The 22,005-nt window shown below is 39.4% G+C and overlaps 3 protein-coding genes across 3 annotated transcripts in view; all 3 read left to right on the top strand.

Moving 5' to 3' along the window:
• plch1 (phospholipase C, eta 1) overlaps positions 1 to 9,935 on the top strand; it is a 79,873-nt gene extending 69,938 nt beyond the window's left edge. Inside the window, exons 17-24 of the mRNA XM_085429428.1 lie at positions 1,513 to 1,620; positions 2,265 to 2,389; positions 2,601 to 2,685; positions 3,460 to 3,606; positions 4,018 to 4,097; positions 4,239 to 4,298; positions 4,794 to 5,184; positions 6,080 to 9,935. Of these exons, the coding sequence (XP_085285554.1) occupies positions 1,513 to 1,620; positions 2,265 to 2,389; positions 2,601 to 2,685; positions 3,460 to 3,606; positions 4,018 to 4,097; positions 4,239 to 4,298; positions 4,794 to 5,184; positions 6,080 to 8,766 (3,683 nt within the window). The 3' untranslated portion in view covers positions 8,767 to 9,935. The remainder of the gene's footprint in view (positions 1 to 1,512; positions 1,621 to 2,264; positions 2,390 to 2,600; positions 2,686 to 3,459; positions 3,607 to 4,017; positions 4,098 to 4,238; positions 4,299 to 4,793; positions 5,185 to 6,079) is intronic.
• A 3,523-nt stretch (positions 9,936 to 13,458) lies between these two features.
• Positions 13,459 to 17,457, top strand: LOC146654299 (extracellular calcium-sensing receptor-like). The gene is made up of 11 exons (XM_085429322.1): positions 13,459 to 13,724; positions 13,862 to 14,100; positions 14,223 to 14,314; positions 14,424 to 14,603; positions 14,706 to 14,894; positions 15,017 to 15,499; positions 15,609 to 15,818; positions 15,929 to 16,052; positions 16,171 to 16,364; positions 16,443 to 16,724; positions 17,035 to 17,457. The coding sequence occupies exons 1-11, from the start codon at positions 13,459 to 13,461 to the stop codon at positions 17,455 to 17,457; spliced, it is 2,682 nt and encodes an 893-aa protein (XP_085285448.1).
• Positions 17,458 to 21,244: 3,787 nt separating this feature from the next.
• LOC146654298 (extracellular calcium-sensing receptor-like) overlaps positions 21,245 to 22,005 on the top strand; it is a 47,249-nt gene continuing 46,488 nt past the window's right edge. Inside the window, exons 1-2 of the mRNA XM_085380179.1 lie at positions 21,245 to 21,337; positions 21,597 to 21,875. Coding sequence (XP_085236305.1) covers positions 21,610 to 21,875 — 266 coding nt within the window. The 5' untranslated portion in view covers positions 21,245 to 21,337; positions 21,597 to 21,609. The remainder of the gene's footprint in view (positions 21,338 to 21,596; positions 21,876 to 22,005) is intronic.

Genomic DNA, 22,005 nt, shown 5'->3' with positions numbered 1-22,005 from the left:
AAACTACTCAGGCGGATAAACAGGACAAACAGACATGTCAAAGACCTAAGGCAAACTGAGGCTTCAATACACACATGAGGTAATCAAGCGAGGTTGGACACAGGAGGGTGACTGAAACATATCCATGATAGCAAGAGAGGGAATGTAAAACTAAATACTAGGCACACAAGACCAGAGATGGGCAGTAACACGTTACAAATAACGCGTTACTGTAATCTGATTACTTTTTTCAAGTAACGAGTAAAGTAAGGGATTACTATTGCAAAAACGGTAATTCGATTACCGTTACTTTCCCATAGGAACGCTGCGTTACTGCGTTACTAAAACTGTGATTTTTTAGCCAGAATGTCTCATGACAGTGACGTAAGCGAGTGCGCCGTTTGTGACAACAGCTGTGTGCAGATCAACAATGGATAATATATCGAGTGCAGGAGAGAGTATGAGCGTGCAGCGTTTAAAGCGTGGAAGTACTGACCTTATTTTCAGTTTGATTCCATAAAAAGTGACAAAAACATTAGTGTCCGTTGTGCGTGGGAAGAAAACTTCTTTTTACAGTAAAAAAACCCCCTAAACAAGCACCGAGTGTGCAACGATGCAATGGGAAATTCACTCGCGGATTCTTCCACTGACTGCTGCGCACACCTGCACCAGGGTAAACCTCCGCCTACCCCACTCCTGCTTTACAGGTGAAAATAGAGCAAAAGGACCGCTAGTCTTTGACTTTATTTATTTTCTGCTGTGTTTTACTTGCATCTAGTTGAAAGACTGGGTGTAAACACAAAAAATATTTTATTTTATGTGCTGGAATGTGCAGAAAATAGGTTTAAATGTTAAACTAATTTATTCAAGTCAGAGAATGGTGCATATAATTTTATTTTTGCTTGATGCATAAAGTTAAAAGATTAAAACTGATAAAACAAGTTAAAAAAAAGAGACTTTTCCATTCGATTACATTTTGTATGATGGATTATGCAGAAAAAGTAGAATTGGGCTGAAAGATCTATCGCTTTATCACCTATTCAGGTTGTAAATTGTGCTTGTAAAAAGTAACTAAGTAACTAAGTAATTAATTACTTTTGAAAATAAGTAATCAGTAAAGTAACAGGATTACTTTTTCGGGGAAGTAATCAGTAATTAGCTGCTGATTACTTTTTCAAGTAACTTGACCAACACTGCACAAGACCAAGGCTACCAAAATAAAGCAAGAAATAACCCCCCCCCCCCCCCAAAAAAAAAACAACAAAAAAAAAAAAACAAACCAGTGACAGTGACACAGAAGGGAAGGCCAAACATAAAAAAGCCTACACAAAATTAATCCCCACTGAAACCAAGAATTCATATTACAGATAATGATCAAGAATAAACTAACTAACTAACTAACTAAGAACCCACTGGAGCATTAAATAATAATAAAAAAATGTTAAAGATGAAAATCAATTAACATGATATGTTTATTAGATTAATAATAATAATAATAATAACTATTATTATTATTATTATTATTTCTTTTAGTTGCACTCAACTATCAGACAGAGGGGAGGATGATGCAGCTGAACAGAGCCAAGTTTATGGTGAATGGAGGTATTGGATATGTCCTCAAGCCTCCTCCAATGTGTAAAGGTACAGCAACAAACTCACTGCAAACTCACAAATAGGTCAGCGTTTATAAAAGATTATTTGTGAATAGCATTAACTGATAATTAAATCAGTACCTATTTGTTTTTCCCAGGATTATGGTACATTATACATTACATTGTACATTATAGTTGGAATGGAAACATGCTGGAACATGTTAAGTCAGTGTTCATTGAAGAAAGCATAATAAGAATTTAACTGTAAGAGATATTAACTAAAATTATAGTTTCAGTTCATGTTTTGCTAGAGCAATCAGAGGAAGAACTTTCTGATCATGTTACATAATTCAGCATAATGTTTGGGAACTCTGCTGTGTTTTTAACATGCTGTAAGTTTGAGATATCCTTCTCTTCACCCACCTCAGTTCATTAGAGAGATTTCATTTTACAGTACAGCGTTGTTTGCTTTATAATTATCTATCCAACTGGGAGTTAGCTGCATGACACGAGAGAGGCACTGATGAATTTTTTAGCAGGCTTGCTTCAGATGTAGTTTGCAGTTCTAGTCTGTACAATTTCTTTACGGTTTACTAAATGTGTGCAGCATGAAAGCAAGTCATGGATGTTTTTTTTCTATTTACTGCTGGAATTAATCAAAGTTGGTGCGCTGCTATCTGTTATTCCCTCTAGGCACCTTCAACCCATTCTGTGATGATCCCCTTCCAGCTTATCCCAAGAAGCAGCTCATTCTCAAGATCATTAGTGGACAGCAGTTGCCCAAACCGCCAGATTCCATGCTGGGGGACCGTGGAGAGGTAAAAACATACCAAAACACATCCCCTGTTTCCACATTCTCCATCTGTCATCTCTTCTCTCCCTCTCTGTCTCTCTCTTGTTCTTACACGCTATTGCACACATTTGGACAATTATTTGACTGTTTAGATCTTCCAGTTGCTCTCTTTCTTAATATAGCCAGGGTCATAAAATGAAATACAATTCATTTCATTGCTTTTTCTCCTCCATCAGATTATTGATCCTTTTGTTGAAGTGGAAATAATCGGTTTGCCAGTTGACTGCTGCAAGGAACAGACCCGAGTTGTTGATGATAATGGTTAGACACACACACAGACCAAAAATTGCACATTTCTACACTGACCTAACCTGAACTATATACAACGAGTATAAATTATGTAATATAATATTTTCTCATAACTGTTTTACATGCTTTTGTGTAAAAAGGATGAATGTGGAATATTTGTGTATGTGTGAGTTTTGTTTGCTTATATTTTGTGTTTTACAGTGTTCATACTATAGAATAAAATGCAAGTATGGCATGCAAAAAAAGCAGATAAAGTCACAGGTCTTTTCACCTCTATCATATTCTGGTAATGGCATTGTTGTAAAAAACAGAGCAAACCAATGAAACAATGCCACAGATATTGCATTTTACTCTGGGCTGTGAAGCACAGCCTGGATAAAAAATCAGATTAATTAATTAATGAAACAATGGAAGCAAAAAGGCGTGATCTTCGAGTGTCACCCCAAACGTGACTCCACAGATGAGAGCACTCTGCATGGGCAGGGAGAATGCCTCCTCTGGGAAAGGTTATGAAGCCCGGGAGCTCAACAGTATTATATGATCAGTGTGAGATCCTACCTTTTATCGACGGAAGTCTTGCAGTGTGTGGGTGTGTGCTTTAACGGCATACTAATGAAATGGATAATAATAATTAAATTAAGCTTACTGTATATATATATATATATACACACACACACACACACACACACACACACACACACACACACACACACACACACACACACACACACACACATATATATACACGTATATATGTATATATGTATATATATGTTCTTTCTTCAGGTTTTAACCCAGTATGGGAGGAGACTCTGACCTTTACACTTCACATGGCTGAGGTGGCATTGGTGCGTTTCCTTGTCTGGGACCATGACCCGATTGGAAGGGACTTTATTGGTCAACGGACTGTTGCTTTCACCAGCCTGATGCCTGGTTTGTGAAGACTCTGTTTTACATATTGTACTTACTGTGCATGAATGACATAAACATAAGTGAGGACAAGGTTGTTACTTATGGCTAGAATCAATATAGTACTAGGATAATTTTCCCTTTGTGGATTAGATGGTGCTATTGCTAAGGGATATATCATCTCCTGGTTGTATTAGGTAAACCATGATTTCATGTAACTATATAGTGAAAAAAAAGTTATTTGTCAGGTTATCTTTTTACTCTTTTCTTTTCTTTTTTATCTTTCCTTTCCTTTTCTTTTCTTTTCTAAATTTGGATCCATTTGAATTTCTTTTGAAATCCTGAAGATCACCCTGCATCATTTGATAACATCTGTTATCTGTGTTAAACACACTGTTTAGCTCACATGCTTTCTCTCTTCATCTCTAACCACAGGTTACAGACACGTTTACTTGGAAGGGCTAACTGAAGCTTCCATTTTTGTGCACGTGTCAGTGCATGATGTCTATGGGAAGGTAAGTGCCCTATACGCCTGGGGAATCCCCTTGTTAGCCTTTTTCATCAAGTGACACATTTTTTTAACAGGTAAACAGAAAATTGCTTTTTTCTCAACACACCAGTCCATTTAAGCTATGCTCAATACTTTGTCTTTCTAGTGGAGCCCTCTAGTGCTGAACCCCAGCTTTACCATAATGCACTTTCTAGGATCTAATAAGGTATACCCGTTTACTAGGGTCTGTGTGCTGCTGCATGAAAAAGCAATGCATGATGCAAATGTGCAGTCTGGCTTATCTTCAGTGACTTTTTGTGTGTGACATTTCAATTGACTGAGTCATGCAGTTTACTTACAAATTAAGCTTTCATTCAGATTTTTTTTTTTTTTTACCTGTTGTTGTCTTATTATGAGAGTACATGTAATTATTTTTAATGTCAGCATGTGTGCACAACCAAACAACAGCTTTTTGCATTTTGTTTGCTGTGGTGACTAAGGAGTAAGGGTGCCATCTATAGACAATGTTCATGAAAGCAGGTAGTTGTTAACTGGTCATATCCAGTACATGCCAAACCTCTCATCGTTTATATAAAATTCCACATCAACATTTTAACTTCAAACTGAAATGTTGTAATGAATTTAGATTATTTTAGATCGACACACTGGTTGGTCAGGCATTACTTATACATTTTTCTTCTTGTTTGGCTCTTGTCCTCAGAGTAATCAGCTACGAGGTATCCGAGGTTTCTTTAACCGTTCTTCCAAGTCCTCCGTTGACACAAATTCCAGTGGTCCTCGAAAACGCTCCATCAGTGATCACCTCCTGCGACGCACGGCAAGTGCCCCGGCAAAGGGACGGAAGAAGACAAAGATGATGCTGTCAGAGTCAGTGGCTTCAATATCAGACCATAAGAATGGCACAGGTGCAGCTGCTGCAGGAGGAGAGGGTGTGTCTGGGAAGGAAGGAGGGATGGAGAGACGTCTCCAGCCTCGAGCCCCACTTATTCACAGGCCGATCTCCATGCCCTTAGACAGACTTCTGCAAGGGCAGCTTTCCATCTGCTCCCCAGACAAAGAACAGCATGACATAGGTGCAGACACTATTATTGGTGGGTATTTTCCATTCATCCTGCAGTCAAAGATGGAAATAAATACAGAAATTATATAAATTACTGAGAAAATTGAACCATTCTAGTTTAAATACCATCATATGACTGTTTTTGTGACTTGGCACTATTTAATTAAAATTTAACTGAATTAAATATATTTGTAATATTCATGATCTAATATCGGACACTAACACATATCAGGCCACAGCAATCTGTGGCAAAAACAACAGAGTCAAAATGTGAAACATTTAATTTTTTAATGCCTTGTTTTTAAACTACAGCATATTTTTAAACTGTTATATTTTTTTGAATGTTACATGGAGTTGCCTTGATTTGCTTTGCAGATTAATAAATGTAAAATATTTTCTGATTTCTCTCCCTTGCTTTACTTCATGCTACAAAACTCATGTACAGTAACCATGTGAACTGACAGACTACAGCCTATTCTTCATAATACCTTAACGTGCCTTTTCTGTCCCATCTTCATTTGTGTGTTTCCTTATAGTAGAGAACTGACTAGGATATGCCCACAGGTAATCTAAAATACCTATTGTCTGAAGGTTGCATCGTTCAAAAACATACCAGTATTGCGTCCACCCAGTGTATTTTGTTGGAAAGTGGCCTGAGAAATATATTACTGTGCCATGTTATCCCATTTGACCATCTCCGTCCTGATCTGATCTTTGCAAACATGGATTCTTTCTTTATTTAAAACCTCCACCATCTTCTCCTTTCACAGTTGTACTTGGTGATCCATTTGTCTGTGTTTTGCTGTTGCCTTGTTTTGGCTGGATTGTTATTTGTTGTCAGTGTTGGTCTGCTTGGTATTCAAAATCAGTTATTGTATATAAGCATCTCTTTATTAATCCCGTATTTCATTTATCTGTGTCCACAGGATCCTGCCTTTTTGACAGGCCAAGGTCTTCATCTGTTGACCTACTCATCGAATCATCACTTGCCACAGAATCAAACACCCCTTCTCCCTCTAAGACATACAGAAACAAAGAATTTCACCAGTCAGAGACTTCTTATCTGGTTGTTGGTGTTGGAGAAGTGAGGAAGGAAGAAGACTATGCGAATTACCAACCAGAAGTCAACAAATCCAAGATCATCTCCACAAGAACAGAGAAAAACTCTCTTGTACTGCCTGCAATGAATAGCCAAATGCAACTGGATAAACCAGAAACATCATTAAGCAGCACAACATTCACAGTTGCACCTTCAGTGTCTTCATCCTCCTCCCCTGTCCCCTCATCTGTGGCCCCCCTTCCCCCTGTCAACAGGTACTGTGATTTAAAGAGCCCCAGCTCTATGCATGACAGCACAATTTCCAGAATTATTGATGCTGTATCCTTAAGCAATGAGGAAGACACATGTGGCTCTGTTTCAGCTCTTATTGGTCAATTTGAAAGCACTGTTGACCAAAACAGTTTCACATCTCATGATATGATCCCATCCCATCATTCAAACTTGAGGCCTACTACCCCTAAAACACTAGAAGAGTTCAGATCTCCTCTGAAAACCAGCGCAGATTCCCCCTACAAGAAAAATCCCACAAGTCCCCAGAAGGCAGTTCAAAAAGCAAATAATGTAAATCAGGAAATCTGTTCACCTCACAAAAGTATCCAACGTGCACCAGCCCCCATCTCCAGCCCAGAAACCACTGAGCTTGAGGAGGTCTATACCATTCTAGATGAGGAGGTTTTGTCGCCAGTATCAGTGTACAACCTGAAGAAACAGACAGTCCATGTTCAGGCAGACACTTTAAAGAGCACACCCTCAAGCAGTTTGGGGTCATCTCCAGCAAAGGTGGTTCAGGGACTGAGGAACAGTCATAATATAGGCTGGGATTGTGTGGAAAGAAAAAGAGATGATGAGATAGAGGAGAGGGTGTATGAAGAGGTGACTGATCCCCCAGGACCAATGAGTGAAACAGAACAAAATACTTCTAAAAGGTACATAGGCTCTTCTGTAAACGGTCACAGTTTCCAGATTCCCTGCGATTCATCTGGAAAAGTTTTTACAGAAGTGGAGTTAAATGTTGATGAGGATCCACTGGAGACGATGCTGACTTCCCCAAGACATTATGAGTTTGGGCTTATGAGTCCTATCAAACGCCAGGCTATATATGAAAACCATGAGTCCACTCCCAGCTGCTTCCTACAAAAACAGCCTTCTTCATATTATGATTCCCAACAGCAGTACTCATCACATTCCTCTCACGTTGCATTTTCACAACATCATTCCCTCATGAATCAACCTTCTTATCAGCAGTTCAGTCACGATGAACATCATGACAGCTCCCAGACTTCCCTCCACTATAGACTTTTTAACTCTAGACCCTCTAAACCCAGTCCACTGCGTCAAAACAGCTACCCCATACCTCAGAGAAATTCCGAGGCCCTTAACTACACCAGAGACTTCAGCACTTCCTACCAGCAGAGGAGCTACAGTGGGAATCGTATCCTAAACATGTCTCATCAAGACAAGCTGGGGTATGAACAGCTGGAGAGGGAGCAAGCAGGATGTTACCAAAATGGCATTTCCTCTTCAGAAAGCCTCCATGATCAATCTGCTACATCTGTAAACAGCTGTAGAGACAGAGGCCTTTATTCCCCCTCTTCAGACTGTGAAGCAGTATACAGCCATCTGGACTATGACTGCATTATGTCCTCTAAGGCGCCACAGAACAGTCAGCTACACAACCAAAGTCAAACACAATCATTTGACCAACAGCAGTCATGGAACCACGAGGTTTCTCAGATTAATTATAGGCACCAGCCACAGGCTGAAACCAGAACTACACGACAGTCTAGTTTAAAGCCTTTATCACCTCTTTCTCAGTCTGATACTATAGACTCCACAGCCCCCAACCCATGCAAATCCAAATCCCTGGGAGACTTAACCTCTGAAGACATATCATGCAACTTTCAGAGCAAATACCACATTATTAGTCGCAGTTTCATCACGCCCCATATGAGGAAGCAAAAGAAGTCGGGCACCATAGAGGGAGTAACTTTCCAGTCACAGTCGTGTGATCCTCTTACCGAACAGCTACGTAAGCTGGTCAGTTTGGAGGGGGATGACAGTGACATCGATAGGCCCCAGTCTCCTCAGTTGCAAGAAAAATCCCCACTGTCACAGCCACAGGCACCAAGTTTAGCTCCTGTTGTGTCCAGGGATATAGATGATTCCCCTCCACCCCTAACACGTCGCCTATCCTCCCGTAGTCAAAGCCGTGTACGTCACATCAATAGCCGGGCTCGCGAAAGACAGCAAGAAGCTCTAAAACCTCGCTCAGGGGTGGTCATCAATAGCACTGGTGGCATTGGTGGGGTGGTATTAAGGAATAAACCAGCCTCACAGAATCCTCCAACGAACAGACACTCTACTGGTTCTTACATAGCAGGTTATCTTGGTCAGCTGGAAGACAGGGGACTTCCCGAAGGAGCTTGCACATCGTTACGTTACGGAAATGGTGACCATTATGGAGATCGATACTATACTGATGACTCTCTTCCACCTGCAAACACAAGCCACTCAGTGTCTGAGCCCGAGGTCTACTTTCTGCTCAGACTCTAATTCTGATAACTTTACATGAAATTAAGAATCTGCCAGTGATTCTTGATTAACTTCTGTTATACCAAAAGTCTGGGGATCAATGAAATAAGCACTTGCTTGTTCTCATGTTTGTTAACCCCAAGTTGAATAAATGTTTATTCTGGGCTGTTTTTAGAAAAGATAAAAGTAAAGCATCTCATATAATCCATGGTTGGATCTGACAGCATGAATTGCCTGTATGAAATGTCCACTATTTCAATAGTGAATGGTCTTTCTAATCGGCTATATATTGTCTGTATTCTGCTTAATGTGTAAATGTACTTGGGAACTTTGAGTCCCTCCAAACGGCTTCCTAGACTGATTGTACAGATACTTGTTATCTTTGTCCCAGTGATGTACTGTCCAAAATATGTACACTGACTATGAAGCAAAAAAAAAAAAAAAAGTATTGGCTGTTAAGCAGAGAGGGAATGTCTTTCTGTGTATCATTTGAATGTGTAGTAGTATCAAACAGCTAGTTTGAATTGATGGATTTCATCTTCATATCAAATGTAAGTCTTCCTTCTCTTTCCGGTGGTATTTCTTTATTTGTGTTGTGTGTAAATATTCCTGACATGATTTTTCATCTCAGATGAGTTTTAGTTGAGAATCAGTTCTAACTGTACATTTATGTTTGTGCATGTTACTTGTGAACATGTCAAGCATGACTATGCACCAGTTTATACAATAGGTGTTGCATTGACCAACCTTATTTGCACAGAACAAACAGTTGTATTGGATACAACAGAGGGCATAGGCTGGTTTGTATTGGGTGCAATACAGTACATAGACTTCTTTGCTTGGACTTGTTGCTCTTTTTGATTTGTAGAATTTGAAAATGTGATTGCAAATTAAGAAAAAAATGAGTTTAAAGGTTTTTATTTTTATAATTGCTTTGATACAGACTGCAAAAACGATCTTTTAGTTCTGTTCATTTTTATTTTGTATACGTAATGGACTGAAAAGGCAGAGTGACAACTACACTGGGCCAAGCAGAGGAGAGGAGCGTAGTAAGACTGCAGTTTTGGTGGGTTTTTTCTTTTTTGTTTCAGTGTTGCACCATCTTTTTTCTTTGTATGGCTGCTCACTGAAGAACTATGAGCATTTTCTTATCAATGCAATAAAATTATGAGATATTTGGTTTCAGCAAATGACATGTTTTTTTTCTGTGTAGTAACAGATAATCAATCAAGAATGCGGCTGAAGCTCAAAATCGATTCATTGTAAGACATAAACAGCCTCTTCTTTCCCCATATGCCACCTAAAACGTAACGGGATGTAATTGCTCATGAAATGTAATAGTGTAATAGAAAGTGTAATACAGCTGACAAATGATACACCTGTTGCTCTGGATACACAACTCCCACAGTACAAACGTTCAGGGAAATATGAGAGAAAAGAGGCATACAACTACATAGTTTGAATGTTTATTTTTTTTTGATTTATTCAACTTTAGGCTCATTAAGACAAGATCTGAGCCAAGACTTTGCTTTTCTACCCTAATGCTCAGTATCTCAGTCGCCTTAGTTCATCCACACAATACCAAACATCACAACATCTATAACAGTGGCTGTAAGCTTTGCTTTCCAAATTAAATATTAAACTTACAAGCCACCTAAAAGCAAGAGACAGTGAAAATTGCCTTAATTATAAAGCTAATTTAATGGATTTTAGAAAGGCTATGAGATGTTGTTATTTTTCTTATGTCAGCATAATACACACAATCTACTTTTTAGGTACACCTTGCTAGCACCAAGTTGGACAGCCTCAGAGGATGGATACACTGTCATAAAAGGATGGACATGGTTAGCAATAAAAGGTAAACTGTGGCGTTTAAATGATGTTTAGTTGGTGCTAAGGGACCAAAGGTGTGCTAGGACAATATTCTCCACACCATTAAACCACCAGCAGCAGCCTGAACACCTGACAGAAGGCACAATGAAGCCATGCTTTCATGTCATTTATGCCAAGTTGTTATTCCTGCAGCTGAAATCGAGTCATCAGAACAACATTATTTACATATTGTAATTACATTTTTCCCAAAGGAACTGCTGCTTGCTGGATCGTTTCTCTTTTTCAGATCATTCGTTGTAAACCCTAGAGATGACTGTGTGCAGATTCTAGTAGATCAGCAGTTTCTGAAATACTCACACCATCCTGTCCAATGCTAACAACCATGGCAAGTTTCTTAAATCACTTTTTGAACTTCAGATGTGATTGGCTAGTTGGATATTTTTATTAGCAAGTAGTTGAACAGCCATACCTAAGAAAGTGGCTGGTGAGTGTATATGTACATAGTCTACAGACTTCTGGTCAGTAACTGGTTTTGCCAGCTACAAACATCAAACAGTAAAGAAAAAGTAAAAAGAATCAAGACTCAATTAGAAAAATCACCGGAAGAAAGATTTGAAGGGCAGCTGGGAACTCGATCCAAAGAAAGATAAATAGTTTTCTAGATATTTTTTGGGCTAACTCCTGCGCTACAATGACCACAGATTATATAAAAAAATATTCACCCATCTTATTTTACACTTTACTGTAATTTCACTTGAGTTCGAATCATCTATATAAATGTAATGTTGAGAATTTTAGAACACATTAAAAAAACAATTAAACAAGTTAAGGTGTAGCACTGGAATTCCAGAAATAACTGGAAATCTTTCAGAGAAAAAAGGTTTTCACAAGAATTTGCAGATGTTCATTCCTTGTATTTAAGAGCTCTTTTTATTATTATTATTATTATTATTATTATTATTATTATTATTATTATTATTATTATTATTATTATTATTGTATTATTATAGTATTTTGTATTCTGCAAACACTACTATTTTTGAGCCATCTGATACTGCAGATAAAAAAGATAAAATTAATTAGATCAGATGTGATGTAGAACAAGTCTTGTACACTAAATACATTTCTATTCCTGTAAGCAAAAATGATAGAGCATCCATCCATCCATCAATCCATCCATCCATCCATCCATCCATCCTCATCCGCTTTATCCGAGGCCGGTTGGCGGGGGCAGCAGCTTATAAGCAGAGAGGCCCAGACCTCCCTCTCCCCAGCCACCTCCTCCAGCTTATCCGGGGGAACACCAAGGCGTTCCCAGGCCAGCCGAGAGCCCAGGGTCTGCCCTGGGGCCTCCTCCCGGTGGGACATGCCTGGAACACCTCACCCAGGAGGCGCCCAGGGGGCATCCTTGTCAGATGCCCGAACCACCTCAGCTGGCTCCTTTCGATGTGGAGCAGCAGCTGCTCTACTCTGAGACCCTCCCGGATGGCCGAACTTCTCACCCTATCTCTAAGGGAGAGGCCAGCCACCCTTCGGAGGAAGCTCATTTCTGCCGCTTGTATCCGCGATCTCGTTCTTTCGGTCACTACCCACAGCTCGTGGCCATAGGTGAGGGTAGGGACGTAGATCGACCGGTGAATTGAGAGCTTCGCTTTTACACTCAGCTCCCTCTTCACCACGACGGACCGGTGCAGCGTCCGCATTACTGCAGCTGCAGCCCCAATCCGTCTGTCGATCTCCGGCTCCCTTCTCCCATCACTCGCGAACAAGACCCCGAGATACTTGAACTCCTCCACTTGGGGCAGGAACTCATCCCCGACCTGGAGTGGGCACTCCACCCTTTTCCGGCTGAGAACCATGGCCTCAGATTTGGAGGTGCTGATCCTCATTCCCGCTGCTTCACACTCGGCTGCGAACCGTTCCAGTGCGAGCTGGAAGCCCTCACCCGATGAAGCCAACAGAACCACATCATCCGCAAAAATCAGAGATGAGATTCTGAGGCCACCAAAGCGAAAGCCCTCCGCCACTTGGCTGTGCCTAGAAATCCTGTCCATAAAAATTATGAACAGAACCGGAGACAAAGGGCAGCCCTGGCGGAGCCCATCACCCACCAGGAACGAGTCCGACTTATTGCCGGCAAATGATAGAGCATTTCTAAAATATTGTTTTGAACCTGCAAATAGCAGGGGAATAGTATTTTAATAGTAATTGTAGTAATAGTAGCAATCTTGAAAAAATTGGGCTTCCACAAGTGCCTCTGTGTGCAGTCAGAGTGCCTTATTTCTTTCTTTTTTTTTTAATCTATTGAATTAATGTAAGCATTTGTTGTGCTCATTCACTACACCAACACTTCACAATTACCTCATTTTATATAAAATACTCCCCCCGGGGGTACAGGATACAGGGTACAGGAACCATACTGTACTCTCATACACACACCCACCACTGCCAACTGCATGCATGCTAATTACTTGTTAGCATTCAAGTGTTTTTCCACTATTACTCTGGAGAGGAGTCATTTTATTTTATCTGCTGCTTGAGTCATCAGTTTTACTTCCTTTCAAAATGCTTCCCACCTGTTATAAATACCCACATCAACACCTCACATGTGCAGAGAGGGAGGCAGATATGTGTTGGTCGAGATAGTTTGGACTTTGTAACCAGGTGAAATCATGTTTTTGTTTAAAATGCCCTTTCTTCTTGAAGAACTCATATGAAGCTCTATAGGATTTAATTAAATGTTTTATTTAGTAAAAGTGTATTTGACTTATTTTACAGGTTTGATGAAGCTGTTTTGGGGTGAATTGTGTTTTACATTTACTAGATTTACTGTAATTACGATTCATGAATTTTCTGACATTCATGTGTGCCATATACAGAATGGCTGCTTCCACATTTTGGCTCCCCTTGCAACCCACTAAGTGGCTCTCCTCAGCCCTCTCCCTGCTGCTTGTCAGCATAATGGGTAAACCAGTGGGACTGCAGGGGGTGCAGGCGACGGTGTGCTCCCAGTTGGGTGCGCCAAGCAACAGGGGTGTCTTTCAGGATGGAGATGTGATTATCGGCGGACTCTTTAGTTTGCATTACATACCTTCAGCTGTAGAACAGGACTACACCAGACTGCCACATTATGAACCTTGTAGCGGGTAAAACTTACTCAAAACATGTTTGTTTGTTTGTTTGCTGCAATATGTATTATTTCATATTATAAAATCATATCCTGTAACCTTGCCTTTCAGAGGTTGTTTAATTCACTATGATTTTTTTCCTCCTGTGGTCACAGTTTAGATTTACAAGCACTAAAATATATGTATGCTATGGCATTTGCCGTGGAGGAAATAAATCAAAACAGCGCTCTGCTACCAGGAATAAAACTAGGTTATCATATACTTGATAGCTGCGGCCGATACCCATGGGCTCTGCAAAGTGCTCTCTCACTGGTTGGAGGAGACAGACACAGCTGCAATTTAACAGCCTCTACACTTTATTCTGAAGCTTATGAACAACCCGGAGAGACAGCAGGTTTGATTTCAAATTTCATGAAGTTAAAATTTGAAAAGTTCATGTCAAACAACAAATAATATGATCCTATGACTGTGTAAAGATGCTGCTTTTATTTATTTATTTATTTATCCAATCATCAGGTGTTCAGCCTGTTCCTTTACTCATTGGAGGTCACGCATCTACAACAGGAGTGATACTCTCTAGGATCCTAGGGCCTCTCTCTGTACCAGTTGTAAGTTTTTATAATGGGAACAATGACTGATGATAATATTGTATAGTCATCTTTGAAGAGCTAATATATTTTGTAAGTTGTAAAAAACTGATATTTGTGTGGCTCACAGATCAGCTACTTGGCTAGCTGCCCCTGTCTTAGTGACAGGTCCAACTTTCCTAACTTCTTCAGAACAATCCCCAGTGATATCTACCAAGCTCGGACCATGGCACAAATGGCCATACGCCTCAACTGGACTTGGATTGGAGCTGTGCTTGCGAACAATGATTATGGTCAAAAGGCAATACAGGTGCATGTTTTCCTATTATGCTGTAAATTGCTGAATAAATCTTTGTGTCCGTCTTATATAATAAAAGGTAACATAGTGGTTGTTTATACCTCCATATTTCAGGTATTTCAGGAAGAGATTAAGGGGAAAAGGGTGTGTTTAGAATTCATTGAGACTGTTCACAGAGAAACTATTGTGAGTGATGCCAGACGGGTGGCGCTTACGATCCAGTCTTCAACTGCAACTGTGATTCTGATCTTTTGCTGGTATACAGATGTACAGAAAATATTTGTGGAACTTGCCAAGAGAAATGTGAGTAAAATATATTGACACTAGTAGCATAGGAGTTCATCAGTAAACACAAACTTGTGTTCTGAAAAATAAAAGCACTGCTGGTTTTATTGCAAACTTTCTTTATTTTGATATTTCCTTAGGTGACTGGCAGACAGTTTCTGGCCAGTGAGGCCTGGAGTACCAGTGACGATCTTCTTCAAGATATTACAATCTCTAAGGTTGCAAGTGGAGTTGTTGGTGTTGCCATTCGGAGTTCAACAATACCTGGATTTGAAAATTATCTAAAAAAGTTGAGCCCATCTCATCGTCCTGATGATGAATTTCTGAGAGAATTTTGGGAAAAGGAGTTTGGATGCAGTATTGTGAATGCCTCACACAATACTTCTACCTCATCCCATGTGAAAAAAGCTTCTATACCACCCTGCAGTGGGACAGAGTCCATAAATGAAGTGCAGCATTTCTTTAGCGACATCACCCAGCTAAGAGTGGTGTATAATGTCTACCTTGCTGTTTATGCTGCAGCCCACGCCCTTCACAGCCTACTCTCCTGCCCCAGTGGAAAAATCCCTCCTCAAAACAACATCTCTTCTTGTTCCTCTCCAAAACACATCAGAACTGTAGAGGTGATCATAATTATCACTGTGTGAGCTATTAAACACAAGTGCTGGACTTTAAGATTTCAATAAGTTGAATACTATAAAGCACTTTATATTCTCAATACTGTACTTTCAGCTATTGCAACACTTAAACACAGTGAATCTCACAACACCACAAGGAGAAGTGTTTTATTTCCAAGGAGGTGACCCCCCAGCAAAGTATGACCTTGTGAACTGGCAGAACACACCCAAGGGGACGCTAAAACTTGTTGTGGTCGGTCATGTAGATGGTTTTGACCTCCACCTTAATGAGTCAGCTATTCAGTGGAGCACAGGATCAAATCAGGTAGTCAGATTAACAAACTGCCTAAAGGTTACTGATTAATTTGCTGCAGAAAGTAGTGTTCTTGTCAATTTTTATAAGATTATGCCATGTGTCTTGTGGTTTTTATTTAGGTGCCTGATTCAGTGTGCAGTGAAAGCTGTCGCCCAGGTACACGGATGGCAGATAGGAAAGGGGAACCTGTCTGCTGTTTTGACTGTATCCCATGTGCTGAAGGGGAGATTAGCAATAAAACTGGTAAGGAAATGTAAGCAGAGTTCTGGGGTAGTGTTTTCCTTGACCCTTGTCTACTTTAAGTTCATCTGCACTTTTTATTTTCCTATTTTCAATCTGCTTTTCCTCACTTCTTTACCAGATTCACTTCAGTGTGAGCAGTGTCCGTCTGAGTTCTGGTCTAATGTTGAAAGAATTGCCTGCATCCCTCGCCAGCTGGACTTTCTTTCTTTTAATGAAACTTTGGGCATTACTCTCACAACAGCAGCTGTGTCTGGTGTCAGTGTGACAACCACTGTCTTTGTCGTGTTTCTATTCTACCGTCAAACACCTATGGTGAGGTCTTTGACAAAATGTGAAATAGAGTTTAAAGTATTGATTCATTGTTTCATATTAATTTTTTCTCATATCCAGGTACGAGCCAACAATTCAGAGCTGAGCTTCCTCCTTCTTCTGTCACTCAAGCTCTGCTTCCTGTGCTCGCTTGTGTTCATTGGCCGCCCGTCAGTCTGGTCCTGCCGGTTCCAGCAGGCTGCATTTGGGATCAGCTTTGTGCTTTGTGTTTCTTGCCTCCTGGTAAAAACCATTGTGGTTCTGGCTGTTTTCCGCTCAGCTCGGCCTGGTGCTGAAACTTTAATGAAGTGGTTTGGCCCAGGCCAACAGAGAGGAAGTGTCTGCTTCTTTACCTGTATACAGGTGCACATATTCCTGTATTGATGACATAATGAGAATGTTTGCCAATAGTGTCCTTTCTCTATAGTAGATCACAATCTTTTTCATTAGCTGTCTCATCTACAAATAAAGTAAATTAATGTACAAATAAAGTACATTAATGTACAAATGAGGTAAATTAAAAAATGTGGGCAACAACAGTGGAGTAAGAACATTTAAATATTACTTTTGGGCATGATTTTTACAGTAAAATTTCACTGGAAATCCCATGCTTCATTATAATAATAATTTTTTAAATAATAATAACTTTGAGGTTTGTTTGTTCTCCATACAGGTTATCATCTGCGTTATATGGCTCTCTCTCAGTCCCCCCAGGCCTCAAAGTGATTTTGGTTTTCAAGGGTCAAAGGTCACCTTGGAGTGCACCATGGAGTCTGTCGTAGGCTTCTCCCTCGTCCTAGGCTACATTGGCCTGCTGGCCTGTACCTGCCTCCTCTTGGCGTTTCTTGCTCGTAAACTTCCAGACAACTTCAATGAGGCCAAACTGATCACCTTCAGCATGCTGATTTTCTGCACTGTTTGGGTGTCCTTTGTGCCTGCTTACATTAGCTCTCCGGGGAAGTATGTTGTTGCTGTGGAAGTTTTTGCAATACTTGCCTCTAGCTATGGTTTACTGCTTTGCATTTTTGCCCCCAAATGTTTCATTATTCTTTTGAGGCCTGAGAAGAACACAAAGAAACATCTTATGGCTCGATAGTTATTCAAATGTGAGTGTAGAATTCTTTTTACATTTGTCTTTTATTAATAACTGAATTGAATTAGAAAAAGTAGTTGTGTTCTACTGTTAGTAAATAATAGAGGATAGAATCAAATATAATGCAATTATGTGTTCTATATCAATGTTTTTAGTGGGTTTTTTTCCCCTGAGTTTTGATTACAACCTGCACCAAAACCCAGTAAAATGCTTCACTTTGTTTGTTCTAGGCCAGTTTTTTTTTTTCATTATGCCATCCACATAAACTGATTTAAATTTAGTGATTGCTTTTCTAACTTACTGATATGTTTTGTTGATAATAAATTGAGAGTTCAGGACAACTTATCACAACCATTACACACCAGTTTAAAGACAACAGGCCAACCCAAAACACTTATAGATATCAAATACTCAAAGATGTGCTGAGGTGACTTATGATATCATTTGGTAGTAAATAAATAAAACGGCATTGGACTTTGATAATGGAAGATACACACTCCATACAGAGAGGACTAATCTGTCAGGCAGATCACATTAATATCTTATATATTCTAAATATATACAACAATCAAAGTTCATGATAAATAGGTAGATGTCACATACACAAATAACTTTAAAGATGATATGTAGATTTTGCTGAAACTGCATGTACCAAGTCATGGCCAGCAGATGGTAGTGTCATACCATTTATTGATACTCTGTTCCTTCCCCTGGCTGCTTTGAAAGTAATGTACATACAGCACTCTTATGCCATTGCAAACAGTCTTTTCTTTGACCCAAAGAAATTTGTCTCAGTCCAAATACAATTTGCAATAACAATACAATAAAGTTCATGGATTGCACTGTTAGTCCATGTTTTATTTTCAAAGGTAATTTTGGGGTTAACTGTGTTTCTACTCACATCTCTCTCTCACCACCGTATGTCACTTTAGACTGTGTATTTCAGTCACTGATATCTGCCACTTCCTGTAAACCATTTTGAATAGACAGTATGTTTTATGTGTGGCACAGAAAAAGGATTTGAGGTTGGTACATCAACCACCCTACAACTATTCACAGCGGTGTTTTAGACGAGAGCCTACGCCGTTCATGTATATTGGCGTAAGGGCACTCTCTGCAGGCTATTTTCAGATAATTTCCTCTCTGAGTGGATTCTTTATAGTGCCATTTCTGAGACAGGGGCAATCTGAAGGGGCTTTTTCATGAACAGGTTCCTTCCCAATCAACAATTTTTCATTTGCATGTAAAGCTGAAAAGCTGGATGTAATTTCCATTTGAATTTGTTGCCATGACCCTGTACGTGTTATATGAAACTACTCTATGCTTTTATACTTACAGAAAAGAAAACAAGTCTGTTTAATAATAATAAGGAATTCTGAATACCACTTTGTCCATTTATAATAATAATAAATAAGCAAATAAATAAGCAAATATTTTAATCTATTGTTACTGTATCCATTTACATTAATCATTCAGAGGCCAAATAGAAGTAGAGGTCATGTCATTTCTTGCCATGTTTAAGCCATGTTCCATTTTCTTTTTTTTAATTGTGAAATTCCTATACACACTGCAGGCTGTTTACACCTTAGTGTAGATGATTACCAACAGTGGTAAACCCTGGCAACTTAATGAAAGGGTCATAGTGACCTGAAGTACAAATTGTTTGGAGCTTCTCTTCCTTTTTCCACTAATGTATAAATATCTCAAATCACTCCTATATGAGTGACCAAAATGCTCGTTGAAAGGCTAAATTTTCAGCCAAACTATTCTATTTTTTTACCTCCTGGGACCTGGTGTCCACATATGTTGACATCACATTTTGGGTTATTTAGACCAAAATACTCAATTTTGCTCTACAAGTGCCCGATATCCACTTACGAGGACATTATACTGTTACTGTTATATCAAAATTTTAAACAAATATCCTCATATGTGGCTCTCATTTTTGTTAGAAACAAAAATTAGGCAAAAAAAAATCTGATAATTCTTTGTTTTTACATTCATCAGGACCCAATCAGCCCAAATATCACAGAGAAATTAAAAATGCATGCCGTGGAAGAGTTCGGGTCTTAGGAGGTTAAAGTGTCCTAAATGATTTTTTTCAATTAATTTCTACTTCTACTCAACTTCTGTTTCAAGACACTTTATATTATGAGGTGAAAAAGCTACAATAAGAAAAAAAGAAGAAGAAAATCTCAATGATCAGATGACCCTTTTGAACAACCATTTGTCAACAGTGGGAAGAAAAAAAAAAACTCCTTTGAACAGGAAGAAACCTCTGGCAGAACCAGGCTCAGGGAGGGGCAGCCATCTGCCACTACTAGCTGGGGGTGAGGAGAGGGGGACAGGACAAAAGACAAGAGGAAGAGAGCCAGATAATAATTATGATTAAGCGCAAAGTAGGCATAAACAGAGAGAATGAAAAGACTTGACTGAAGAAGAAATGTTTATTACAGGAAATCCCTATCATAGACCTGTTGCAGCACAAGAGAATTAAGGGTCACCTGATCTACACCTATTATAAAGCAAAGTTTTAAGCCTAATCTTAAAAGTGCAGGGGGTATCTGTTTACCTGAAGCAAAACCTAGAGGTGGCTTCAAAGAGGGGCCTGAAACCTAAAGGCTCTGCTTACCATTTTACTTTTAAATACCCTAGGAATGACAAATAAATCAGCAGTCTGAGGGCAAAGAAGTATAAGATTGGCCCTGATTATTCATGACCCTGTATATGAATAATGTGCCATGTTTTCTGAAAAACCATAAAACACAGCACAATGCAATAAAAATTACCTCACAGTTTCCTTGGCACTCTGTACCATGACCCTTTTAATAGGACTTAACTCCATGGGAAATAACACTCAAAACATGGTTTGCTGGTGCAATCTGTCAGTAAAAAAAAGAAAAGGATGAAAGCTTCAAATATAGATCAGATTCAAACAATTTCATCAAATGTTTTTCCTTTGTGAATCCTTTTTGTTTTGCATTGTATAATTCTTTTCAAATAAGAAGTGCAAGCTCATTTGGATTATGATAATCATATGTGTGGTACATGTGAACAAGCACCTATATAACTGAATAAAATGGACTGACAACTATATAACACTTTTCTAGTCATACTGACAACTCACACTGCTATGATACAACCTGCACTGTTTGCACACTTGCCTGCATGTAGATATAAAAGTGTCAAAAAAAAAAAAGACAAATCATTGGTGGTTCACACTTGTTTATGTTGATTGAAATTTAATTTAAAACAGCCGAAACCCAATTTAACGCAATAGATCTGCCAGGGTAAATACGGGGATGTTTTTTTACACATACTTGTCACTGAGCATGACCAATGTTTTATGGCTCTCTCAGCTTCAGGTGTAGGGGAAGACCTGAACTTATTGCTTGGTTATTTATTAACGTCTGTCAGGTTTGCGGCCTAGTGCAAATTTGATATTTTAGCAGGTCAAACATGCTGTTTGTTATTCCCCGGAGACGTGGGGGTGCCTCTGCAAACCATTGGGCATCCCGGGTTAATGCCAAATGTTGAGTTAGAGTCAACATTCAACCTAAATAATACAGTGAAATAGCTCCATTTCTATTTCAAAACATTTCTATTATAAAAACAGCCATTTGAATGGGTGTATTCTGTGTGGTTTTTTTCCATTGTTATTGAGTTCAAATTAAATCTTCTAAACCTGGTCAACAAAATGTTTCCAAGGAAAATCTATTGGTCCATGTAGTCACCGCCCTCCAGGTAAATACTCCAGTTTCTGCAGCACACACCAGTCACCCTCAGTGATGTTTTGCTCATCTTGTTTACTGCTTCAAATATCAGCCTTACAGCTCTTATAAATACCTAGAACAACATCTTTGTTTTGCAGAGCAAGAGACGGGTATGTCAGTTCAGATATCTTGCCAGCTTTTAGTGGAAACTATCTTTGTTGTCATATTGTCTTGAAATGTTCTCCTTCAGTGGTAAACATCCAGGAACAAGTATTTTTCTTACTTTATAAAGAAAAATATAATACAATTAGGCATTTCGGGAACTGTTAAACCTTAGCAATACAGATTTTTTTTTTTGCAAATTTTATAAATGTATGATACACCATTGAGAAGTTGTTTTAATATGATATGCATATTTGAAATATCCAGAACAGCTCTGTCCATGTCCTGGGCCAAATGGATCTTCATTCTTTGGTACTGCACTGCTCCATCCCTGCTCCTTGTAGGGCTTGTGGGCAGACAGCTGGGGCTCCAGGTGGGGGTGCAGGTAGTTCAGACGGTGACCTGTTCTCGGTGGGGTACACCTGGAGACCAGGGTTTATTTGAAGATGGAGATGTAATCATTGGTGGGCTCTTTAATCTTCATTACAATCCTCCAGCTATAAACTATGACTTCACTCAGCAGCCCTACAACAATACTTGTACTGGGTAAATCTATATGCATTTTTAGGGCCCGAGCACTGACTGTGCGAAGGCCCTATTGTATCTGCTCTGTTTCTTATTATTAGGGCCCGAGCACTGACTGTGCGAAGGCCCTATTGTATCTGCTCTGTTTCTT

The sequence above is a fragment of the Rhamphochromis longiceps genome, linkage group LG14 (genome assembly GCF_057381845.1).
Source record: "Rhamphochromis longiceps isolate RC_006_pf linkage group LG14, R_longiceps_female_GT1.1, whole genome shotgun sequence".
NCBI classification, from domain to species: Eukaryota; Metazoa; Chordata; class Actinopteri; order Cichliformes; family Cichlidae; genus Rhamphochromis; species Rhamphochromis longiceps.
The sequence above is the reverse complement of the archived record's forward strand: the minus strand, read 5'-3'. Positions and strand labels throughout refer to the sequence as shown.